Source organism: Emys orbicularis, chromosome 6, assembly GCF_028017835.1.
Source record: "Emys orbicularis isolate rEmyOrb1 chromosome 6, rEmyOrb1.hap1, whole genome shotgun sequence".
Classification (NCBI taxonomy): domain Eukaryota; kingdom Metazoa; phylum Chordata; order Testudines; family Emydidae; genus Emys; species Emys orbicularis.
Window position 1 is genome coordinate 96,043,164 of NC_088688.1, and position 20,155 is coordinate 96,063,318.

General features: G+C 43.1%; 1 protein-coding gene across 1 annotated transcript in view; it reads left to right on the forward strand.

Annotated features, from left to right (window-relative positions):
- MAMDC2 (MAM domain containing 2) overlaps positions 1-20,155 on the forward strand; it is a 94,903-nt gene that overhangs the window by 31,452 nt on the left and 43,296 nt on the right. The window contains exons 3-5 of the mRNA XM_065406789.1: positions 10,417-10,688; positions 13,522-13,606; positions 14,884-15,021. Of these exons, the coding sequence (XP_065262861.1) occupies positions 10,417-10,688; positions 13,522-13,606; positions 14,884-15,021 (495 nt within the window). The remainder of the gene's footprint in view (positions 1-10,416; positions 10,689-13,521; positions 13,607-14,883; positions 15,022-20,155) is intronic.

Genomic DNA, 20,155 nt, shown 5'->3' on the forward strand with positions numbered 1-20,155 from the left:
GGGGGGAGGGAAGAGGGCAACAGCTGACAGATGATCAAAGTTAATGGCCCCAGATTGCAGCTTTTATGGCTTCTTGGAGATAGTCAGAGAGGTATTATGTACCCTTCCTAGTCAGGGAAGCTGTCTGGAATGCAGTTGAGTAGGAGTGCCTTGGGCAAGTTTAGATGTGTTCAACACATAATACAAGATGGAGTTCATAATTTCATACATACATATCTGACTCAGTCATGGTGTGCATCTGTGTAAATAAAAGAGGGAAACAATCAACTGAAGTACAATAGATGAAAGAGAAACATTTAACATTTATCACGGAGGTGTTAGGGCTATCCTGTACTGGTATATGGCAGAACAAACAATTGTCTAGTAAGAACGCCCAGGGCACCTTCTCCAGAATGTTGATTCTTGTCAAAAACACAATTCAAAGAAGAGGTGGAGTTCAGAACCTAAGAGAACTGCACTGTGAACAAATGAATGCATGGATGTTTCCTTTTTAACTGCTTTTTTATTTTTAAATATCTTTTAAGCATATAAGATAATGGAAACTTTTCTAAGATGCCAAAGAATAATGGAAATACTTTACTAAACGATTTCCCTTCCAATTCAAAAATCCCTATCACAGAGGGGTCTCAGAATCTGACCCCCATCCTGCTCAAATGTACTAACAAAAATCACAGGGATGGCTTCTTGAAAGAGCTATTGGCAGCAATAAATTGGAAAATTCAACATTTCTGGAGGCTCTTACTGCAGTAGATAACCGATTTGACAAACAAAATACACATATGAGCAACTTAAAAGGACTTTTGAATGCTTTGAACACCAGGCCCCTAAAGCTGATGCAACAGTTGAAAAAAACAACAAAGGAAAACTTGAGAAGAGTATAAAAGTATATGAGGCTGTTATAAAAAAACAAACCCATATGCTTGCATTTGAAACAAACTGAGAATCTGGTATAATCTGTACATGATGTAAGAATCTTGGGACATCTAGAGGGAGAGCAAAGAGAGGTCACAATTGTTGCCAAAAATTCTACAATTAAGTATCACCAATGAGACCATTGTAGTGGAGCAGATGTTTTAAATCAGAAAACAGCAGCATGTACTGAACTTGCCAGATTGTTACAGTTGGGCTGATAGATCAAGGCAAAAAGGCATTACCACTGCTGGTAGTAGCAATGCTTCAAAAGTGCCTTGTGCCCACATACAAAAAGCAGTAAATATACCGCTTACTAGTAGTAGTAGTAGGGGCACATCTCTTCAGAGGAAGGCCTTAAACCAGGGGCGGGCAAACTTTTTTTGGCCTGAGGGCCACATCGGGTTTCCAAAATTGTATGGAGGGCCGGTTAGCGGGAGGCTGTGACTCCCCAAACAGCCAGGCATGGCCCAGCCCCTGCCCCCTATCCGACTCCCCCTGCTTCTTGCCCCCTGATGTCCCCCAGGGACTCCTACCCCATCCAACCCCTCCCCCCCGTTTCCTGTCTCCTGACCGCCCCTGGACCCCCCCCGCCGCTGACTGCCCCCCACCGCCCCATCCAACCCCTCCTCTCATTCCTGACTGCCCCCCCGCCCCATCCAACCACACCTTCTCCCTGTTCCCTGACCGCCCCCGGAACCCCTACCCCTGACTGCCCCCCGAACCCCTCCTCTCATTCCTGACTGCTCCCCCGGGACCCCAGCCCCCATTCAACCCCCCTGTTCCCCGCCCTCTGACCGCCCCTCCCCCATCCACGCCCTCTCTCCCTGACCACCACCCCGAACTCCACTGCCCTCTATCCAACCCCCCCTGCTCTCTGCCCCCTTACTGCACTGCCTGGAGCACCGGAAGCTGGCAGCACTCCAGCTGCACCGCCCAGAGCACCAGGACAGGCAGCTGCGCCGCCGAGCTGGAGCCAGCCACGCCACCATGCAGCACAGAGCACCGGGTCAGGCCAAGGCTCTGCAGCTGTGCTGCCCTGCCGCCCAGAGCATTGCGCCGGCGGCGCAGTGAGCTGAGGCTGTGGGGGAGGTGGAACAGCAGGGGAGGGGCCGGGGTCTAGCCTCCTGGGCCAGGAGCTCAGGGGTTGGGCAGGAGGGTCCCGCGGGCCGGATGTGGCCCACGGGCCGTAGTTTGCCCACTTCTGCCTTAAACCATTTCTACCTGTACCACTGCACCTAGGACAGTGACTCACCATTGTGGGCAGGAACTCAATACACTGCAGTCAGAATGGTGCAGTAGGTGTTTCACCCAAAATGTTTCAGTCACTGAAAGACAATAAACATGGAACCCCACAAAGTTCTTTTCATAGTCACTTTAAGGATAAACAGTTAAGAGACAAAGAAGTCAGTACAAGTGACAATTAAGGTTCCTGCCACAATGTTAATTTGACCACCCTGCACATCATGTACATTTTATGGCATAAATGTAACAACCTAAACAGAAATACACTCAGCCACAATTTAACAAGAATAGAAAATACTACATATGCGCAATGCAGTCAAATTGCATTGCTGTAGGAACAGTAACGCTATAATTTGTGGACTTTTTGGAATGTAGGCTTCACCTTCATTAAGTTAGGGCTAGAGTTTGCTTATAGGCATTCTTCTGTATATAAAGGGCAGTGCATAGCTGTGTCAAACCTTGAATGGGCATGCTGAGATTGCTATAGTTACAATTTAAATTTGATTCTCTAACCTTGGCATGAAAGTCTGGGTGCATGTGAAAATAATATATAGATGGTTTCAGAGTAGCAGCCGTGTTAGTCTGTATCCGCAAAAAGAACAGGAGTACTTGTGGCACCTTAGAGACTAACAAATTTATTTGAGCATAAGCTTTCGTGGGCTACAGCCCACTTCTTTGGATGCATAGAATCCGAAGAAGTGGGCTGTAGCCCACGAAAGCTTATGCTCAAATAAATTTGTTAGTCTCTAAGGTGCCACAAGTACTCCTGTTCTTTTTGCTAATATATAGATGGTTTGCCTTTGAATCTACTGGATGATTCTCCTCACCCCACCCCCCTTTTCTTACTGGATTTGTATAGTATAAAGTAATTCCTTCTCCTCAGAGAAGATCAATATTAATGCAATGTGCACACAGATATTTGTCTTCTCCCAGGATAGTCATTTTGTTTAACTATTGGGCTCTACTTTTGTGCTAATATGCTGAGTCCTTTCACTTTGTAAAATGAAAAACTACAGGTAAAGTGTCTTAAAATAAGTAAAGCTGCTTGGAAAATAAGGGTGGTTTTTTTTTGTTTTTTTTTTTTGTTCTGCAGAAAATTTCAATTTTTTGTTGGAAAGCTGAAAACCAAAACACTTTCAGTTTTCAGCCAGAAGTATTTGGTTTTCAGGTGTTCAGTTTTCTGGTGAAAAATTGAAAATATTTGAGGAAGGCAGACAACTTCAGCAAACAGTTTAATTTAGGCAAAAACCCAGTTTTTCCTTGAAAAAAGGTTGGACCAAATATGGAATCTTGAAGCTGAACACCTTAAATCTAATCTCATGAAACTTCTGCAGTTTTCAGCCAAAATCTCATGAGAACAGCCAGTAAGATTTCAGTGCTGTCAAATCAAACCTTAATCTAAACCAGATCTAAACACTGCCTTCACAGTGCAAACTTCATTGTGCAAAATGATGTTGGCATGGCTGTGGGAAATAGTGTTTCTTAGCTAACCATTGTTGCAGGAAGAGCAAAGCTTAATACATATTTTGTAAAATGGTGTAGACATCTACAAAAACGGTGTCTACTTTGTTCTTTTATTCTTGGCCATAGAATGGTATGTTAAAAAACAAAACTAGATATTGTTATGCCAAAGGAGATATCCACAGAGCAAATTTTTGATCCTAGAAACCTTGATGATACCTCTTCTAATTTTTGTATGGAAGGTACAGAGGAAACAATCACATGACGTAACTTTTTTCTCCCCCCTAAAACTGTACTGTTGCTAGGTTGAATGAACAGCTGCACCAGACATAAACGCCTGTGAAGGGTGGAACATATCTGTGGTTACAGTTCCAAATGTTTACACCCTGTTACATCAGTAGAATTGGTAATTTTTAGTTCTTACAAATGCTTTGTAATCTCTTTTTTTAATGGCCTGTAGTTTAGTTTGTTAGCCACAATATCTGGCTTCCTGCCTTTCATGTTACTCATAGAATGTGCAATCAGTGTAATTTTCTTACTGTTTTGAGGAACAAATGCTGCAAAAAAAAAAAAAAAATGTTGCTATAACCAGTGCTTAGTGATATATTGATGCCCTTTAGATTTTACTATAATAGCATTGAAACACTGAAATTTGCTAAGTAAAGATAAAATCATTGTGATCTAGAAGTGCAGTGTTTGTGTGAAAAAATGGCAAGGTTATGGCCTAATCAATTTAAACTGAATGTCAGTCTTTAAGGAACTTATTATTAGAGAAGCAAGGTCAGAGACATACTCACTCATGGGAGTTTAAAGGCCTCGTCCTTCAAACTTTACTGACGTGAGCAGTCCCACTGACATCAATTGGGTTTGCAGGATTTATTCGTACAGCCGTAGGTCTAGATTGTCACTGCCCTTGCTTGGATGGACAGGGGGTAAGATGAACTTTCTCCCCTGTTAGACTGTCTTCCAGCCACAAGTGAAAAAGGGGAATTATTTGCCTGATATTCCCCCCTGCAAGCAAGTGGGTGGGGAGCGGATGGAGAGTTGGAGGAGCTCTGGCTCTACTACCTCCCACCAACTTGGCAGCCATAGTAGCTGGCTGTGTGGCACAGTGGGGAGTAAACTGCTCCAAGAAAATAGTTGAAGTACCATACTCCCCACCCAGAGCAAGGGGTGAGCAGGGGAGGAATTGTGACTGAGTCATTGTTCTCTGGTCTGTGCCTGGGATGAAGCAGATACTTAGGGCATATGGTTGTTACAGTCTGGCCCATGCTGATAACTCTCTGTGATCACTAGTAAGTGAAATGTTCTGTACTGTTGAAGGGAAGGGGATTTTGAGGAATATTTGTATATATGATAGGGTAGAACATAAAATTAGGTTCAATGAGAACTCTGCCTTAAAAGTATCAGAGGGGTAGCCGTATTAGTCTGGATCTGTAAAAGCAGCACAGAGTCCTGTGGCACCTTATAGACTAACAGATGTATTGGAGCATGAGCTTTCGTGGGTGAATACCCACTTCGTCGCGAATACCCACTTCGTCGCATGCGACGAAGTGGGTATTCACCCACGAAAGCTCATGCTCCAATACATCTGTTAGTCTATAAGGTGCCACAGGACTCTGTGACAGTGTACCCCATAAGGCTTTATGGGGAGGGGGTGCTTATAAATGTATGTATGACATAACTGGAATATGTTTTGTGCTGCCTGTGCCATGTAACATATCTCCGTAAAGGTTATAGTCTACTATATCTATTCATCCTATTTGTACATATATATCATTTTCTACTTGAGGTTAAGAATATGGGCTGTATGCTTGCTTGGTTTCTAAGTAAGCTTTGTGAGGCATTTGGTCAGCTTCTTTAGGAAGGAATTCGCCAGGTTAAGTACCTGATCAGGAAACACTTGGGGAACAATGCATCTTGGAATGCTCCAATCCACATGAGAAGTCTTCCTGGAGACATGCAAGATACCATGTGGACAATGGCGTTGGCCTGTAAAGACTGAGTCATGCAGGGGCATGTGACTTGCCCAGGTGACTCCAGAACTCCATCTTGGAGCTGGACTTTGCATAGGAGGGGGGTCTCCACCCACAAGAGTCTATTTAAACCCGTGGGAGACCCCTCCATTTTGTCTTCAGCTGGCTAAAGAAGGAGCCTCTCCACCCCTCCCAGGATACTTGAAGGAGACTGAAACAAAGGACAGTAACTACAGGGGGTGTGAGTGATTGCTGGACCCAGGCTAAAAGGAGATTAGCCTGTAAAAGGGAGTGCTCTGGAACTGGTGAGGAAATTATCTGTATTTAGTTTGATTAGACATAGATTTGCGCATTTTATTTTATTTTGCTTGGTGACTTACTTTGTTCTGTCTGTTACTACTTTGAACCACTTAAATCCTACTGTCTGTATTTAATAAAATCACTTTTTATTTAGTAATTTACTCAGAGTATGTATTAATACCTGAGGGAGCAAACAACTGTGCATATCTCTCTATCAGTGTTATAGAGGGCGAACAATTTATGAGTTTGTCCTGCATAAGATTTATGCAGGGTAAAACGGATTTATCTGGGTTTAGACCCCATTGGGAGTTGGGCATCTGAGTGCTAAAGACAAGCACACTTCTATGAGCTGTTTTCAGGTAAACTTGCAGCTTTGAGACAAGTGATTCAGACCCTGGGTCTGTGTTGGAGCCAGACAGGAGTGTCTGACTCAGCAAGACAGGGTGCTGGAGTCCTGAGCTGGCAGGGAAAACAGGAGCAGAGGTAGTCTTTGCACATTAGGTGGCAGCTCCCAAGGGGGTTTCTGTGATCCAACCCATCATAGACTCTTTGCTGCTTCTGCCTTAAAAGTTCTCTGCAATAAGCCTTTAACAAGAGATCTACCAAGTTCAGCCGCTTCCAAAGGTTTCCCCAAACAGAAGGGAACTTCTGGAGGCAACATTTTTCTTCTTTTCTGTCTGGAGCAATGACAACTCTGCATATGCACCCCTCTCTACTTGGGGGAGTATTTTCCCTCATAAACACCCCTTAACTTCTCTCCCACCATCGCTCTGGACCAAGTCCTTGTAGTCCTTTCTGCTGGACAGTGTCCTTGTGCTACAATGGCAGCATATTAGTCAGTGCCACCATTCATTTGTAAGAGGTTTAGAATTTTGTCTCTGTCTGAGCTAGATCCTGCAATGTTTAAAATGCATAAAATTAAGTATGTGCTGAATTGCTTTGCTGGACTGAAGTCAGAGTGCTCAGCACCTTATAGAACCGAGCTTCTCATTGTCTCATCACCTCTGCTGCAGAAGGGCTTTAGCGTATAACAATGAACTGGTCAAATTAATCTGAAAGAGACCTGACTCAAGAGACAGGCTTTCCAGCTTTGCGATCAAATATGCTGTTCACTTTCGCGTGGAGTCTAGAGCAAATGAGAACAAGTGTATCATGTATTTAGGGAGCAGAATCAAATTTATGGTGGCATAAACATCTAGACTGGAGTCACTAGAGGACATTTTAAAACAAATTACCATTTATGAGAGAAAAGTAGACCCTCGTCTATTTATAATTAAGTTTTCAAGTTAGAAAGGCAGTTGAGTCATGTAGCTGGTAATTTGAGGTCTCTAGTTGAATGAATTTTCCCCTGTCTTTATACTAATCTATTTTTGAAAAACACAAAATAGTGAGTATTATGGTTTGCAGCCATAAGGAGGTTGTGTTTCCTTTGGGGTTTCTCACAAATTCTAGACTAAAATAGGACTGAAATCTAAACATCAATTGCAATGTCTGGACTCTGAATTATATGTTTCTTTGTATCCATGTGTTAAAACTGGGCAAAAGTAGGACTATCTTGAAAATCAAATTCCTGCCTGAGCTGGATATTGCTGGTTAACTCAATACAAAACAAAACTCCTAGCAATGTTTCTGCATGATTCTGTTTAGAATTTTTAAAAAATTACATGCATTTTCTGAATGTGGAGCCTACTGATGTCAACTACCACTGTAAATCAGGAGTCACTCCACTGAAATATGTGGAGTTACAATGATGTAAATCTAGTGTGAGATCAGAATCAGACCTAAAGTTTTCTCTTTGTGCACGTAAAAACAGGTTTTTACATACATGCAAGCTGGTCATTCAAACCAGGTGAAAATCCATGAATATATTTCTATACCAATTTCTTCCTGCAATTTGAATGACAGTGGGCAAACTGTATACTAAAGGAAAAACCCTGATTAAAACTATTCACATTTCACAAGCAGGAGTGTATTTAATAACTTGCTTGTGTATGAGCTAGAATATCTCTCATAGAATGGATTAGAGTAAGGACAAACCTGATGGAGATAAGAAGATAATATTTTTCAGAGGGTATATTAATTGTTATAGAATTCCTGTCTTTTTAAAGATCATTTAGATAAACATTTCATAATACCATTCTAGATCTTGGTAAGAAGAGATAAAAACAAACATGTACAAACATACTGTGCATTACTTGACTTGCACACGCAACTGCATCTTTTATATATGCAGTTACCTGTTTAGTTGCACACATTCATATATGGCAAGCACAAGTGGTGCCCATTTTTCAATATTTGGCCCTTGATATGTTTTTCTTTTACATATTGCTGCATTAGCAAGTCACCCGTGATTAACATGCCATAATGCACATATTCCAAGGCCTAGGGACTAAAACCGTGTACTGTAGATATCTGTCTTGCAAGGAGAGATCATGGCAAGATGTGAAAATCCATTCCTAAAAATACAACAAAGATTTTTAATAGGTTGTGTTTTGGATGTGTGAGCAGCAGTCACATATTTGACCAAAATAAATGGCAGGATTGAGGAGCTATTTGAAGGCAGGCAAACAGCCAATATTTGTAAGCAACTCCCAAACAGCTTACAGTGCAAGCATATACGTTATAGGCCAGAATTTCTCTTGTCCAGAGTTGCCACTCAGAGCCGCAGAGGGTGTCAGGGAGCTGCCTGGTGGATGCTGTAATGTGCATCAGTGGTAACAGTGACCAATGGATTATTTGCTGGCAGAGGATAGCTGGAGCACACTATACTTTAGCCACATTTACTCCCCAACCTCTGCCCCTGATGTGTAGCCTGTGCCAGGGGTTTAGGAAAGGGTAAGTTAGGAGCTGTGTATGCCAGCTCTACAGCTGCTGGGGTCACAGGACCACCACGTTCCATCCCTTTTGGGCTACAGGAATGGAACAAAGAAGATGGCGGGAGAGTGAATTGAGCTCTATGTTTCTGGGTTATTTGCTGTACAAAGGGCCAAAGCCTTCTGAATGTGAGATGGATTAATTTTTCCCCTGTCATTGCACAGTCGGGATCTTGGGAATTGGACTGTGCTCACTCAGGTCCCAGTTTAGCAAAGTACTTAGATATGTGCTTAACTTCAATGCTACTCATGGGCTTGAAGTTAAGCACTCCCTTAGATACCTTGCTGAATGGGGCCCTGAATTTGTAGCCATGTGGAGCCACTGAGCGAAAAACCGGACAGAAGGAAGTGAAGGGGCGTGTGATACTACTGCAGCTCTGAAGAGCCACTCACTCGGACAGAACTTTTCCCAGCCCTGCCCCCAGAGAGAGCCCTGGCTCCCAGCCTAACCATTTGGAGTGGGTGATGGGAATAAGATTTGTCCCTTATGTGCTCCCAGTAGGTTGCCTAAGATCATTTTACAGGAGGTCTAGGTGATATGCAAATATAGAAGATGGCATCAGACTGGCCACAGGGTAGTTTCATGGGGTCTTGTGCTATCTACTCGTTTTGGCCAGCTAATATTGTAGAAACAGACTCTCTAACACTGGCTTTTCCTTGAAGTTTTCTTAATTTGTTTCTCTGTTTTGCTGACTACTAGCTTTCTTTGCTTTGGTTTTTTATTCCTTTGTAGTCTCCAAATCTTAGTCTTACTTTTATGTAAATAAAGTCTGCAGGATTGGGCTTCTAGTTTGCATCAGATTTATCTCCTTTTCTTTTTCCCTTATGTTTGTTTTTTTTATCACTTTTCAGCTTCCACATGTAGCCCTGTGGATCTTTATTCCTGATGTTAGGTTAGTGTCTGAGGTCCCATTCCAAACAAACAACAACACTTAAGCATGTAGTTAGTTTTAAGTACAAGTCTAGTTCCATTGGCTCTTTGGGGACTACTCATGTGTTTAAAGTTAAGCATGTGCTTTAGTGCTTTGATGAATCAGGGCATTTGTACATATTAGTGTATATTTTCAGTAGTAACCTTAGAAAGAACTGCCAACAGCTTATTTCAAGTTCTACTGCAAAACTACGAGAAGTGCTTAGATTTTACTAAGTGTCAGTTAACAAATATTTTTATTTTTAAAAAAGTTGAATTATAAAATGAAGATAGAGATGTTTCTGTCCAGAAAATAATTGAATGTTCCTGTAGGATATCCATTTATTATCTATATAAATAATCACTCCATAAAACTATAGGTTTAAAGGACAATACTTGAGTAAAATAACCAGAATTTGTTTAAAAATTTAATTCTTTGCACTTATAGCGTCTTTTATCTGAGGATCTCAAAGCATTTTACAAACTTTAATTAAGATTCTTAGTACCTGTAAGGTAGATTATATCTTGTCTAAAGATGAGTAAATTGGTCATAGAGCGATTAAATGTCTTTCACAGTAAGTCAGTGGAGGAGCTGGAAATAAAATGTAGGAGTCCTGGCTCAATGTCCTGGTCTAACCTCTATACAACGTTTCCTCCCTAAAATGAATACTTTTATCTAGTGATGCACAAGTAAAGTATCTGACATTTATTGTCCTATTTTTGTGTGTGTTTGTGTTCCTAGGCCATTACATTTCTGTGGATACTTCCTGGGGAACTCAGGGTGAAAAAGCAGTACTTACCAGTCCTGAACTACATTCTGAAGAGTGGAGCTGCATCAGGCTTATATATCAGATTGCAACAGCTTCAGAGACTTCATTTGATCCTACCAGGCTAAACCTGTATCTGAGGTTACAAGGAGAGAGCTTTGATCATTTACTTTGGTCAGCCAAGGAGCCTTCAGATAGCTGGCTCATAGCCAGTCTTGACTTAAGAAACAGCACAAAAAAGTACAAAGTAAGCACAATTGTAGAAGATAGTACTGGATTTACTGTGCACATGCTGGAATGTACTGACTCTCTTGTTAACCAGAGAGATGAGGTGGGTGAGATAATATCTTTTAACGGACCAACTTCTGCTGGTGGAAGAGACAAGCTTTTTTGCGGCACAGAGCTCTTCTTCAGGTCTGGAAAAAGTAATCAGTATTATTCAACAAACTGTCATAGATCTGAAGAAGAGTTCTGTGTAGCTCATAAACTTGTCTCTTTCATGAACAGAAGTCAGTCCACTAAAAGATATTACCTCACTTACCTTGTCTTCAGGGCCGGCTCCAGGCACCAGCGCAGCAAGCAGGTGCTTGGGGCGGCCGAGGGGAAGGGGCGGCACGTCCAGGTCTTCGGCGGCAATTTGGCGGCGGGTCCCTCAGTCCCTCTCGGAGGGAAGGACCTGCCACTGAAGTGCCGCTGAAGAAGAAAGCAGCGCGGTGGACCTGCCACCGAAGTGCCGCCGATCGCGATCGCAGCTTTTTTGTTTGTTTGTTTTTCTTCCCCCCGCCGCTTGGAGCGGCAAAAACCCTGGTGCCGGCCCTGCTTGTCTTTCTAATGTCCTGGGACCAACGCAGCTACAACAACACTGCAAACAACATTGACGTTCTTCTTGGCTTTCATTGTTGTTTTCAATAGGAGAATCTTTGAGTAGTAAGAACACAGAAAGAGAACTCAGTGGAAAATGAAAGCTTTTTCACTGGAACCCAAATTAGTTTTCACCCACTTTCCTATGCTACATGTTCAAGGACCTGAACATGCAGGCCTAATGTATGCAAAACTCCCATTGAATTCAGTGGAAGTTAGGTGCACAAAGGATTTCAGATTAATACATAGTTGCCGAAATGTTGTCAGGGACAATTCTCCAAATAAGCCTGGGATCAAGCTGGGGCTGCCAGAGTGGTATGCAAATATCCGATCTGAGCACGCATGATATTTGGACAGAAAGAGTAGGCATAGAACTGCACGTATGTAAACAGGTCTCTACTTCACAAAAGGTGGTCTTTGGTGCAAATAGGACCTCACTTTTTAAGGTCTTTCAAAAAACTCCTATAGAGTGCATGATACTCAGTTTATGTAACTGCCAGGGATGAAAGAATTAATCCTTCCTGTAACCTGTTAGCTGCTGGTTACAGGGCATCTAGGCATTTTAAAACTGCTTGATTTGGAGATTGATTCGGGATAGCAATCTATTAATTCTATCCCTAAAATCAAGTAGTTAATGCTGACCTCCATATATGTTCAGTCCCTAAAATCAAATAATTAATGCTGTCCCCCATCAATGAAATAAATTAGTAACCTCCCCAAATTAATGAATTCTTACCCCACTTGGATTAATCAGCTATGTCCCCAGATCAGTAATTAGTTCCCAGTCACCACTCTTCTTTAGAGAGCTGCTTAGCTTTTGTTACTCTCATGCTCACTGGTTCTTGCTTCTGCTCCCCTATCCTCAAAGGAGCAGAGGGTTAGAGGCTTACAGGGCTGTACCGATACCCAAGCTCCTTTCCATAGAGTATCTGGCAATAGCTTTCTTCACTTTACGGTCTGGTCTCAAAGCTCCCAGCTCATTGCTAGCTCCCGCACTACCTCACTAGCTGCCTCCAACTCTCACTGAACCATCTAGAAGCTTTTTTCTCCAGGTCCCTGTGACATCACTACCTCACTGAATGACTGCATGAGAACCATCCCCAGGTTCCATTTATGTTGACATACAAGCTTAGAAAACTTCAGCAAGTACCCCTGAAAAAAAGTCATTGTCTTGAATGGTGGCAGTAGCTACACTAGGCCCATGCTTTTGGTCTTGTTTTTGTCACAGGGCTCGTGGGAACAATAAAGAATACCTGGTGATGGAATGATAAGGATGGTCATTCCCCCTTAATGTCCCCAAACTGTGCATACACACATGCATAAGAGCCTGAGCTGAGGTGGGAGGGAGGTGCTTTGCCCCAGCAGTGGTACTGCAGCAGGGGTAGTTCTGTATCTGAGCCTGTCCCCAGGAAAGTAAATGATAAATGTTCTATTGATTTTAGTGGGAGCAAGAGCAGGTTCCATGCTTGTGTAAAACATGGTAGGTTAAATTCATCTGTGATGTAATGCTGTTCAAGTCACTGGAGATACCTAAGAGTTGAATTTTTCCCAATAGCCTCCAGGAGGAATGGGAGGCACATTGATACATCCATATACCAGCAGTAGTATGCAGAACTCCTAAGCGTTTGCCTTGCCAGCATTAGCTGGGGCCCAGGGGCCAGAGCCATGGCCTTGTTCCCATTCTGATCAGACATGTCTCTTTTGGACATGTGCTTCTGGAGCAGTTGCAGCCATAGCTGCCTCCCATGCAGGAGTATTAGAGCAGGGGAAGCAGGAGTCTGCTGCCTGGGCCTACTCAGCCCATCCTACTTAAGAGTAGCCATAATTGTGAAGTTTTGAGAGAGAGGATCTGTGGGTGTTTTATCTCTTTATAGTAAATTAATGTGCATCTGAAGATGCCATATCAACAGCAGATGAGTCTGAAGTCTGTTATCTGCAAAACAGGTATAACATAGTGGGTAAAATGCAGGTTTCCTCTCACTACCCATCAATGTGCTTTAGCGCTGACTTAGAGGAAAGAGAGCAGTACAGTCTCCATGCCCATTCCATCCTTGGTCTCTCTGTTGGGCTGCCAGCAAGGGCACATCTAGTTATTAAACACAGGACGAGACCACTACATTTATTTAGCTACTCTAATATCCGAATTTTAAAGTTTAGATATCTGATATAGTAACAGAAATATTAGCACCCAATTATACGATTGTATTTATATTTTCCAGATTGTACTGGAAGGTGTACTGGGACAAGATAATTCTGCCAGTATAGCAGTTTTTGAAATTAAAATAACTACTGGATATTGTATTGGTAAGTACCATCCCTCCCCCCATGTGTATAGATGAAAACAAAAATATTTTTATTAGAGAATAATCTATCATAGTCCATGTAAAATGTTCACTATATTTAAAGTGTGTGTGTGTGTGTGTGTGTGTGTGTGTACATCTATAGGTCTGTATGACAGAGAGAGAGCTTCACTTAAATTTATATATTTCTGAGCTATTTATTGCACATTCAAGATCTACTGTAGGACACACAAAGCTAGAATGCTGCAAGTATTGGACATAACAGCTGCAATCCCATGACTAACTGTCCATTCATGCTTCGTTATGGAGATGTCCGAGCAGTTCCATAGTTACAGTTGTGTTGATTATTGTACTTAAAGTAGGAATTTAAATCCCTTAATTCCCCATGATATTTCCCAGAGATCCCTACCAAAGTAATAAAATTGCAATGAGCAGGAAATATTTAAATGTTTAGGTAAATGTAGTGGTGGATGAATCAGCATTTTTCCATTTGTGTGTGTATAAATAACGCTTACTTTGAAATGTTATCTTTTAGTGTAACATTTTATTGTGCTCCTAATAACTTACTTATCACAAGCCTCACATGCTTGATAATTCACACATACTTTACTCTTCTTTGGGCAGGCTACTTTTTAAACATGAAGTTTAAAAATAATCATTACATCTGTGGCTCTGCAGTGAACATTCAGTAGACAGGGGGCCTTTCCGTTTTACAGTGCCAGCCCTGCTCCAGTTATAACAGTCACTGCCATAAATCTCAGCTATCCAGCTGCCCTCCCTAGCCTGTCTACCTGGCTATGTGACTACAGGCCCCAGGCCCCAGTAGCTCCCTGCACATACACCCCATTTCATTGAGCCCCATTCCAGTCTCTCTTGGACCCCTTGTGGTTCACCAGTGGGAGCTCTGGTCTGACAGATCTGATAAGGGTCAGAAAGTAGTACACTGAGTCCCTGTTTTGGCATTAGCAATATTTTAATTGGTGCTAAGTTCCAGCAATTAGTGAGATACCTTAGCAAATGTCAAAAGAACAAGCGGGATTGAACAGGATGTGACACAATAGTTCATAGCACACATCAAGGGTCAGTGGCTATGGTAGTGTGGCAGTTTACATTGCTTCCTTTGATGGCTAGCTAGTAAGCCCTGTAGCTGTTTTTTCTTAGATTGCAGAAGGCTAATACGTGGTCTCTACTAAGACAATAAAGTGGATGCTTAGCAATAGCCTTTCTTGCTGCTTCTGTAATGAACATATGTGATCTTCATGATGTTATCTGCAATTGCAGAATGTGACTTTGAAGAAAATCATCTTTGTGGCTTCATGAACCGATGGAACCCCAATGTAAACTGGTTTGTTGGTGGAGGCAATATTCGAAATTCGCAATCCATCTTTCCCAGAGACCATACACTTAACAGCGAATTGGGTAAGCAACAAGTAGATTATCTAAACTAATAATAATCTGTGCCCACAAAAGCATCTAACTTTTAACTTTTATATTGCGGTAGCAACTAAAGGACCCAACCAGGTCACATGATCGAAAGATAAACTAAGTCGTCTTTACTTTTGCTTACCCTGTTGTCAATGAAAAATAAAATAAATGGTTGGCAAATAATATTGTGGTAAATAATATGCTGCAAAGGAAGAGCTGTGCTTTAAGAGAAAGTTAGGAGGCCAAGTCCTTGCTACTCATAATTCCCCTTTTTGCCACTCCTCCTGAGGCTACTTCCTTCAGATCTAGGCTGAGGGGGACAGAAAGTCGGTGTAAAGGCCAGCTATTCTCCATTTCTTTCCTAGATTGTGTTTCACCTACTCTCTGAGGTATTTACACTTTCTTTCTCAAACTTTCTCTCTTTCTCAAACTTGCTCTTTTTATATTTCCCCTCATCTACTTCTTAATATTGTATCAGAGGGGTAGCCGTGTTAGTCTGAATCTGTAAAAAGCAACAGAGGGTCCTGTGGCACCTTTAAGACTAACAGAAGTATTGGGAGCATAAGCTTTCGTGGGTAAGAACCTCACTTCTTCAGATGCAAGTAATGGAAATCTCCAGAGGCAGGTATAAATCAGTATGGAGATAACGAGGTTAGTTCAATCAGGGAGGGTGGGGTGCTCTGCTAGCAGTTGAGGTGTGAACACCAAGGGAGGAGAAACTGCTTCTGTAGTTGGATAGCCATTCACAGTCTTTATTTAATCCTGATCTGATGGTGTCAAATTTGCAAATGAACTGGAGCTCAGCAGTTTCTCTTTGGAGTCTGGTCCTGAAGTTTTTTTTGCTGTAAGATGGCTACCTTTACATCTGCTATTGTGTGTCCAGGGAGGTTGAAGTGTTCTCCTACAGGTTTTTGTATATTGCCATTCCTGATATCTGACTTGTGTCCATTTATCCTCTTGAGTAGTGACTGTCCAGTTTGGCCAATGTACATAGCAGAGGGGCATTGCTGGCACATGATGGCATATATAACATTGTTGGACGTGCAGGTGAATGAGCCTGTGATGTTGTAGCTGATCTGGTTAGGTCCTGTGATGGTGTTGCTGGTGTAGATATGTGGGCAGAGTTGGCATCGAGGTTTGTTGCATGGGTTGGTTCCTGAGTTAGAGTTGTTATGGTGCGGTGCGTGGTTGCTGGTGAGAATATGCTTAAGGTTGGCGGGTTGTCTGTGGGCGAGGACTGGCCTGCCTCCCAAGGTCTGTGAAAGTGAGGGATCATTGTCCAGGATGGGTTGTAGATCACTGATGATGCGTTGGAGAGGTTTAAGCTGAGGACTGTAGGTGATGGCCAGTGGAGTTCTGTTGGTTTCTTTTTTGGGCATGTCTTGTAGCAGGAGGCTTCTGGGTACACGTCTGGCTCTGTTGATTTGTTTCTTTATTTCCTTGTGTGGGTATCGTAGTGGGTATCTTGGTGGAAGCTGGAGGCATGAAGGTAGGCGTAGCGATCGGTGGGTTTTCGGTATAGGGTGGTGTTAACGTGGCCATCGCTTATTTGTACTGTGGTGTCTAGGAAGTGGATCTCCCGTGTAGATTGGTCCAGGCAGAGGTTGATGGTGGGGTGGAAGCTGTTGAAATCATGGTGGAATTCTTCCAGGGTCTCCTTCCCATGGGTCCAGATGATGAAGATGTCATCAATGTAGCGTAGGTAGAGAAGGGGCGTGAGTGGACGAGAGCTGAGGAAGCGTTGTTCCAGGTCAGCCATAAAAATGTTGGCATATTGTGGGGCCATGCGGGTGCCCATAGCGGTGCCACTGGTCTGGAGATATATATTGTCACCAAATTCGAAATAATTGTATGTGAGGATAAAGTCACAGAGCTCAGCAATAAGTTGTGCTGTGTCATCATCAGGGATACTGTTCCTGACAGCTTGTATTCCATCTGTGTGTGGGATGTTTGTGTAGAGAGCCTCTACATCCATGGTGGCTAGGATGGTGTTTTCTGGGAGGTCACCAATGCATTGTAGTTTTCTCAGGAAATCTGTGGTGTCACGGAGATAGCTGGGAGTGCTGATGGCGTAGGGTCTGAGTAGGGAGTCCAAATATCCAGACGGTCCTTCAGTGAGAGTGCCAATGCCCGAGATGATGGGGCGTCCAGGATGTGCCAGCAATGCCCCTCTGCTATGTACATTGGCCAAACTGGACAGTCACTACGCAAGAGGATAAATGGACACAAGTCAGATATCGGGAATGGCAATATACAAAAACCTGTAGGAGAACACTTCAACCTCCCTGGCCACACAATAGCAGATGTAAAGGTAGCCATCTTACAGCAAAAAAACTTCAGGACCAGACTCCAAAGAGACACTGCTGAGCTCCAGTTCATTTGCAAATTTGACACCATCAGATCAGGATTAAATAAAGACTGTGAATGGCTATCCAACTACAGAAGCAGTTTCTCCTCCCTTGGTGTTCACACCTCAACTGCTAGCAGAGCACCCCACCCTCCCTGATTGAACTAACCTCGTTATCTCCATACTGATTTATACCTGCCTCTGGAGATTTCCATTACTTGCATCTGAAGAAGTGAGGTTCTTACCCACGAAAGCTTATGCTCCCAATACTTCTGTTAGTCTTAAACAGGTGCCACAGGACCCTCTGTTGCTTTTAATATTGTATGTGACTGGAAAAAAAAGTCCATTTATTTTTCATTCCAACACTTTCCTGTTCTAAGTTTCTGACATTGGAATGTGGGAGTCACATGGCTTGAGATATTTAAAACAAGAATGGACAAAAGTATTGGAGAAAATACTGTAAGGAACAATCCTGCATTGGCAGATGGAGAATGGGCTAGATGACTTAATAGGTATTTCCCATCACTAACATCTATGATTCTAAAAGCTTTTAATCCTGTTTCTTCTTTCTCATTAAGTTCTTGTCTTCTTCATCATTTTCTCTCATTCCCATCATTCTTTTGGGTCTGTTTTACTTTCAGTGGTCAGGTAACTTTCATATGTAAGTCCTATTGTCACTGATGTGTTACTGTAATCAATTGTATCTGCAGCATTAATAGGAGACTAAAACCCTTTTGTTTGTTCAATGATTTAGGCCCTGATCCTACAAAGATTTTATGCACATACTTAACTTTGTGCACTGTGAGCAGTCTGCTTTAAGAGCAGGAGCGGATTTACCATGAAACAAACCGTGCGGTGGCACGGGGCCCCCAAAGACAGGGCCCCCCAAAATGCAGGACAAATATCTGACAACCTGCCCCCGAGTCCTGGCTGCCTGCATGCCGTGGCCGACGGCCCCACGCCGCTCCCGGAAGTGGAGGACTGTTGGCACGTCTCTGCGCGCCCCTGGCGGGGGAGGCGGCTCCGCAGCAGTGGAGCAGGGCTAAGGCGGCTCCCTGCCCGCTCTGCCTCCCTTCCTCCACACCGCTTTGCTCCCAGAAGTGGCCGGCATGTCCCTGCAGCCCCTGGTGGTGTGTGTGTCTCATCGCGCTGCCCCCGCCCTGAGCACCGACTCCACAGCTCCCATTGGCCGGGAACTGTGGCCAATGGAAGCTGCAGGGGCAGTGCCTGCGGGCAGCGGTGCGTGGAGATCCCCTTCCCCCCCCCCACCTAGGAGCCACTGCTGGAGGGGTGTGTGTCCCGGTCGCTTTGAGAGCTGTGCTGCCCGAGGTAAGCGCTGCCCCCCTGCCCCCTCCTGCACCCCAACCCCCTGACCCAGCCCAGAGCCTGTACCCCTCACCCAAACTTCCTCCCAGAGCCCGCACCACTCACCCCCTCCCACACCCCAACCCCCTGCCTCAGCCCAGAGCCTGCACCCCGCACCCAAACTTCCTCCAAGAGCCCACCCACAGCACCCCCCCTGAACCGCAACCCCCTGCCCCAATCAAGGTACCTCACTTTATTTTCATTTACTTCCCATTACTTATAATATAGGAGGAGGATGAAGAAAAATGGGGGGGATAAGAGAGAATGTTCTTTTTCATGTCTGGGTCCTGAGGGGGGGACCCCAAAAATGAAGCTGCGCACAGGGCCCCACAAACTCTAAATCCGCCACTATTTAAGAGCAGTCTGCTCACAGTGTGTAGAACTAAGCATGTGTATAAGTCTTTGAAATATCAGGCCTTAAGTATCACTCTCATGGCAACTTTTCCTCATTTTGTATTGTGCTCCTTTACTCTAGTCTCATGTTCCTTTCATATTTTACATTCCACTCTTCACCCAGTCCACACTTGAGCAGATGTAAGGGCCTTATAGCTTACTGAAAGAACAGCAAATTGCTACAAACTTTTTTTTAATGAAAAGTTAGAAGTCTGAGTTGCTTTTGATATGAAAAAAAAACTTCTACTTGGACACTGCTTTGTAAATATTAGACATATAGTTTGTGAAGCAGTTGCCTCAGACATATAAAAGATGTGTTTTCCTTTTTAAACATACAAGGAACTTGGCATGGGGAAAAAAGTTCACTTTCCTCCCTCAATGGTAAGAAAGACTCTAAGATCTAATTCTCGTTAAAGCTGTATGTATTACCAAAAGTTCTGTTCATCAGGTATTAGGAATTATACCAGGCTGAGTGGCCATTTCTAAGTGGGCTGTGCTGAACATATGAATATGTATTTTCCATATGGATTTGGCCCAAAATTCAGAAAGCAAGTGAATGTCTTATACATAGCTCCAAGAACTAGTATCCTGGTAAATGGTTCCTGCTCTAAATAAATGCCCTTTACAAGGGGAACAAGACCAAGCTATCTGTTGTCACCACTTTTATTGGTTGTAACATTAGACTAGAGGAGACTGCTGCATTTTGCAACAGCTTTAGTCTCTGGATGAATTTAAGATGTAACCCCAATGAGATTTGCAGGTCTTCAGCACTTCTGAAAATCAGGCACAAGGTATCTTGAGTTGAGCATTGAAAAACTGAGGCACACAAAATTAGCAAACTCTTCTACAAATTTTGGCTGTAGATTCTGAAAATTAAAAAGTACCTGTGTAACTTGAATGAAGGAACATGAATGCAAAAGCTAGTTAAACCCTAACTTGTGCTCTAAAAATAGAGCCAGGTGTCATATTCAAATCATAGTGTAGTCTGTTACTTTTGCCCTTTTAACAGACTTTATTGATTTT